General features: G+C 48.3%; 1 protein-coding gene across 1 annotated transcript; it reads left to right on the forward strand.

Moving 5' to 3' along the window:
- Window positions 1-4,656: 4,656 nt before the first annotated feature.
- Window positions 4,657-5,619, forward strand: LOC142004733 (olfactory receptor 6N1-like). Its single transcript, XM_074982402.1, has one exon. The coding sequence runs from the start codon at window positions 4,657-4,659 to the stop codon at window positions 5,611-5,613; it is 957 nt and encodes a 318-aa protein (XP_074838503.1). The 3' UTR covers window positions 5,614-5,619.
- The last annotated feature ends 423 nt before the right edge of the window (window positions 5,620-6,042 follow it).

The following is a 6,042-nucleotide window of genomic DNA, read 5'->3' on the forward strand; positions in this document are numbered from 1 at the left end:
GAAGAAGAAGAAGAAGAAGACGAGGACACTTCTCTTCTTTTGGTGTCATTCTCCTCTCACTTATCCCAGATTTCTAGCAGTGCCCCTCTCTTGGCATCAGTGCAGTTCTTCCTGATTCATACTGGGGTAAGTCAGAGTGGAACAGTTCCTTAATTAAACACCCCAAAGTTCACGCATCTCCATTTTATTTTTCTTGCTAACTCAGTTCTTGCGATGCAATTTTCAGCATGCGTATTTCTCCATATTTATTGATGTGTTTCTGGTTTGTTGGTTTCCCCGACAAAGTAAAACTCCTGGGAAATAGGAAGAAATAAAAGCTTGAAAGGTAAAGGATCTGGGTGAGAGGGAAGGGGATAAAGGAAAGGGAGCAGGGAGGGGTAAGGGAGGCACATCTCAGGTGCCATCTCTTAATGAATAAGTTGTTCGGAATTTGGGTGAGCTCCATGTTCTATGTGTTACCTGCTCTTTACCCGCCCTGGGGGCAGCTCACTTCAGGAGCTGAAAACTTGTGCTGTTTCAGAAGGTCATTTGTGCCTTTGGGTGTGTGCGCCTCCGGGTGAGTGTGTAACTATTCCAGAGTCTCTTTCTGAATTACGGTCATTTGTGCCTATGGGTGTGTGCGCCTCCGGGTGAGTGTGTAACTATTCCAGAGTCTCTTTCTGAATTACGGTCATTTGTGCCTATGGGTGTGTGCGCCTCTGGGTGAGTGCATAGCTATTCCAAAGTCTTTGTGTGAATTACAGGCATTTGTGCCTAGGGGTGTGCGCGCCTCCGGGTGAGTGTGTAACTATTCCAAAGTCTTTGTGTGAATTACAGGCATTTGTGCCTAGGGGTGTGTGCGCCTCTGGGTGAGTGTGTAACTATTCCAAAGTCTTTGTGTGAATTACAGTCATTTGTGCCTAGGGGTGTGTGCGTCTCTGGGTGAGTGTGTAACTATTCCAAAGTCTTTGTGTGAATTACAGGCATTTGTGCCTATGGGTGTGTGCGTCTCTGGGTGCGTGTGTAACTATTCCAAAGTCTTTGTGTGAATTACAGTCATTTGTGCCTAGGGGTGTGTGCGTCTCTGGGTGAGTGTGTAACTATTCTAAAGTCTTTGTGTGAATTACAGGCATTTGTGCCTATGGGTGTGTGCGTCTCTGGGTGCGTGTGTAACTATTCAAAAGTCTTTGTGTGAATTACAGTCATTTGTGCCTAGGGGTGTGTGCGCCTCCGGGTGAGTGTGTAACTATTCCAAAGTCTTTGTGTGAATTACAGTCATTTGTGCCTAGGGGTGTGTGCGCCTCCGGGTGAGTGTGTAACTATTCGAAAGTCTTTGTGTGAATTACAGTCATTTGTGCCTATGGGCGTGTGTGTCCCTGGGTGAGTGTGTAACTATTCCAAAGTCTTTGTGTGAATTACAGGCATTTGTGCCTACGGGTGTGTGCGCCTCTGGGTGAGTGTGTAACTATTTCAAAGTCTTTGTGTGAATTACAGGCAGTTGTGCCTATGGGTGTGTGCACCTCCGGGTGAGTGTGTAACTATTCCAAAGTCTTTGTGTGAATTACAGGCATTTGTGCCTATGGGTGTGTGTGCCTCTGGGTGAGTGTGTAACTGTTCCAAAGTCTTTGTGTGAATTACAGTCATTTGTGCATGTGCCTCTGGGTGTGTGCGTCCCTGGGTGAGTGTGCAACTATTCCAAAGTCTTTGTGTGAATTACAGTCATTTGTGCAAGTGGGTGTGTGTGTCTCTGGGTGAGTGCGTTTGTGTGAATTAAGGACTGATTGGCTCTAGGTTGGTGCTTGCTTTTCTAAGGGGCTGGGTTCATGAGCGGGGAATGGGCACTCATGGTGAGCTACATTTCTTCTGTGTTTGGGGGAAGACCATCTCTCCATCTCCCCAGATAGCTTAGGCTCTTAAATACTGTCATCACCTTTCAGCCCAGTCTCTGCTTTTGGCATCATCAAGGGGTTAACCCAGCAGTGACGTTCACACACCGAACCCTGACACTGGTGTTTGTGGCAGCAAATTTCTCCTGTTCCTCAGCGGGGTTGTGCCTAACAGGGGATTTTAGAAACCAGCAGATGCTGGGAGGGGTCTCTAAGAGCGTCAGAATGGCCACACCGGGTCAGGGCAAGGGTCCCGCTAGCTCGGTGCAGCCTGCTGGTGTCCCTTGCCAGAGCTTCAGAGGCAACGGACAGAACAGAGCAGTTACCCAGCTCAGGAGCCCAGAACTTGCAGGTTTAACAGGATAACGTTTCCCCTCTAATCCCGCCTTTTGGGCTGTGGTTTCGCTGTGGCTCACTTTCTTATCCTCTGTGGTTTGTTTGGTTTCATTTGTTGTTCGTGTTTAATCTGAGCCTTTATTGTGATGATTTGGAAAATCTCCATGCAGTTTGTGGGCACTTTGAGGGACTGCTCCTTTCAGTTTTTGTTTAAGTTGTTTCTTCGTTTGGGTGGAGTGCCCATTTCTAACTTCTCTGCCGCTGCCGTGGGCCTCTCTGGGGGGTGCGGCCACACGCGGAAGTTAGGCGTAAGTGTGTGAATATCGCTATTAGTAAGTGCTTGAGCGTTATTCACCTCTTGGGAGAGATCCTGTGCCCCACACAGAACTCATCAAGAACTGCCTCCCTTTGTAGCTTCTAGGACTAGATGATTCTTCTTAGGAGCGCGTGGAATTATCGTCCATAGAGTTCTCTTGCTACAGACTGAGTCGCTTAAGATTTGGACTATATTTGACTCTGTTTTCCTTCACATAAGGTCTCACCCACCCCCCTTGCATGTCTGACTGAATCATCCTGTCTCAGCCGTTCGTAGGAGCTATAAACCTCTGCCGTCACTGAGGGGTTCTGTGTTCCTCTGGGCCTGTGCACCTCACCGTGGGTGTCCAAAGTCTTTGTCTTAAGGCTGAAATGATGCATTTTGTACTCTGACATTACTGCGTCTCTTTGATTCTCATCAGCCCATCAAGATTCTGGGTGCACCTGTTGGCTTTTCCACGCTCTTAGTTTAAATCTCCTCTACAACCTTTTTCATGACACATCTCAGTGCCCTGGTGCCATTTTGGTGCTGGTGGAGCCCATCCTGGCTGTATGAACTCCTCCTTCCCCCAAAAGCTCCCCAGTTCCTGATAAATCAACCCCCTCCTCCCTACACCGTGGTCTCCCCATGCACCAAGACCCTGCAGCTTTTCCTCTCCGACTCTCCCTGTGTTTGGAACCAGGAGCATTTCAGAGACTGTTCCCGTGGAGAGCCTGGACTTTAATGTCTGACCTTGCGGCCTTGTTTTCATCTCCAGCACCTCTCTCCTAGCCCCCTCTATGTCATGGGAACCACCGTGGCCACTGACTCCACCCCAGCACTTCAGCAGCTCTTGGTCCTGAGCTCCCCCAGACCCGTAGGAGATGGATTTTAACCCCCCGGGCTCTCTGCATCGTCCACCCCTATGGTTGAAAGGTTGATGAGTGCTAATTTGCTTAGGGGTCACAGCCTCATTAAAAAGCCCTCAGCCGCACCTAGCAGCCCCTAGTCAGATCACAGGATCCACAAACAGACCACTCTATACAAAACTGGCCCCAGGACCAATCCCTGGGACACCCTGGGCTACGTCTACACGTGAAGCCAATATCGAAATAGCTTATTTCGATGTAGCAACATCGAAATAGGCTATTTCGATGAATAACGTCTACACGTCCTCCAGGGCTGGCAACGTCGATGTTCAACTTCGATGTTGCGCGGCACCACATCGAAATAGGTGCTGCGAGGGTACGTCTACATGCCAAAGTAGCACACATCGAAATAAGGGTGCCAGGCACAGCTGCAGACAGGGTCACAGGGCGGACTCAACAGCAAGCCGCTCCCTTAAAGGGCCCCTCCCAGACACAGTTGCACTAAACAACACAAGATACACAGAGCCGACAACTGGTTGCAAACCCTGTGCCTGCAGCATGGATCCCCAGCTGCCGCAGCAGCAGACAAAAGCCCTGGGCTAAGGGCTGCTGCCCACGGTGACCATAGAGCCCCGCAGGGGCTGGAGAGAGAGCATCTCTCAACCCCCCAGCTGATGGCCGCCATGGAGGACCCGGCAATTTCGACGTTGCGGGACGCGGATCGTCTACACGGTCCCTACTTCGACGTTGAACGTCAAAGTAGGGCGCTATTCCGATCCCCTCATGAGGTTAGGGACTTCGACGTCTCGCCGCCTAACGTTGAAGTTAACTTCGAAATAGTGCCCGACGCGTGTAGCCGCGACGGGCGCTATTTCGAAGTTAGTGCCGCTACTTCGAAGTAGCGTGCACGTGTAGACACAGCTCCTGTGTGATACTGGCATCTAATTAGACAAGGAGCTATTGAACACTGCCCATTGAGCCTGGTGATCTAACCAGCTTTTTATCCACCTTGTAGACCATTCTTCCAATCCGTGCTTCTTTAACTTGCTGGCAAGAACCTTAGAACTGAAGGTGAGGTCTGTTCAGCCATAGATATGCAAGACCATAATTAAATTTACAATGTCAATTAACTTTGGCCTTTTAAAAAACATGTTTCCAAACATGTTCACCATCTGGAGTCTTGACTGAACTGTTGGGGTGGCTACCAGCAGGAAGAAACCAGAACTGAAATTATCACTGTTTCACATGCATGTTAGATTTTTAATTGCATCATTTCTTTTATTTACCCCAGATGAAACTCACAACAAACATACTGGTGGGAAATGAAACGACCATCATGGAATTCATCCTCTTGGGATTTCAAGACCTCGGTAACCTAAATGGTCTTCTCTTCCTGCTGTTTCTTGCGATCTATCTGGCAACTATGGCTGGGAACAGCCTCATCGTGGTGCTCGTTGTGGCTGATCATCACCTCCACACCCCTATGTACTTCTTCCTGGGGAACTTGTCCTGCTTGGAGATCTGCTACAGCTCTACCATCCTGCCCAGGCTGCTGGCCGGCCTCCTGACTGGGGACAGAGCCGTCTCTGTGCCCGGCTGCATAGTGCAATTGTATCTCTTTGCTTCTCTGGCAGCCACTGAATGTTGTCTGCTATCTGTGATGTCCTACGATCGATACCTAGCAGTATGCAAGCCTCTGCACTATGCAGCCCTTATGAATGGCAGGCTGTGCCTCCAGCTAGCAGCTGGGCTGTGGATAGGTGGGTTTCTGTCTGTGTCTATCTTTGTTTTTCTGATGTCACAATTAACGTTCTGTGGCCCCCGTGAAATCGACCATTTCTTTTGTGATTTTCGCCCAATGATAAAGCTCTCCTGCACTGACACCCACATGGTAGAAATTACTGGTTTCATGTCTTCTTCCCTATTCACTCTCCCTCCCTTTCTGTTGACGCTAGCATCTTACGTTTGCATCATCTCCAGCATCCTGAGAATCCCGTCCACCACTGGGAGAAAAAAGGCCTTTTCCACCTGCTCCTCTCACCTCATTGTGGTGACAATTTTCTTTGGGACCCTCATCATGGTTTATTTGGTCCCACAATCCGATACATTAGGGGACCTTAACAAAGTATTCTCTGCCTTCTATGGAGTCCTGACTCCTCTGGTCAACCCCCTCATCTACAGCCTCAGAAACAAGGAGGTGAAGGAAGCCTTGAGGAAAGTTTTCCTTCGATTTTTGTCTTTTAAATGAACACAGGGTTTTAGGAGTGTCTTTTCAGTAGTATGAAAATCAGAACTTCATGACTCTACCAGTGGAGTCTGCATGTTGCCTACCTGGGGTCATCTGAATCATTCTGGGGGAAAATTGAATGTGCAAGCACTTTAATTAGTTCATGGAAATAATATAATTAAAAAAAGCTTCTTAAGAAACCTAGCATTTGTCTTCAGTAACTTTGTCCCCACTGGTATTAAAATTGAGCTACCGCATACACTGGGCACTTTATAAATGTTAGAATTCATTTAAAATATGTGTGCACGTTGGAAAAAATAACCCCAGCTATACGTACAATACGACGGGGGCTAATGTAGCTGTAAATAATCAGGAAAGAGATCTTGGAGTTGTTGTGGATATTTTCTTGAAACCATCCACACAGTGTGCGGCGGCTGCCAAAAAGGCAAA

Source organism: Carettochelys insculpta, chromosome 32, assembly GCF_033958435.1.
Source record: "Carettochelys insculpta isolate YL-2023 chromosome 32, ASM3395843v1, whole genome shotgun sequence".
Classification (NCBI taxonomy): domain Eukaryota; kingdom Metazoa; phylum Chordata; order Testudines; family Carettochelyidae; genus Carettochelys; species Carettochelys insculpta.

Bases quoted from the DNA above. Each gene is read 5' to 3' on its own strand.
- LOC142004733 (XM_074982402.1), top strand. From the start codon at position 4,657: ATGAAACTCACAACAAACATACTGGTGGGAAATGAAACGACCATCATG.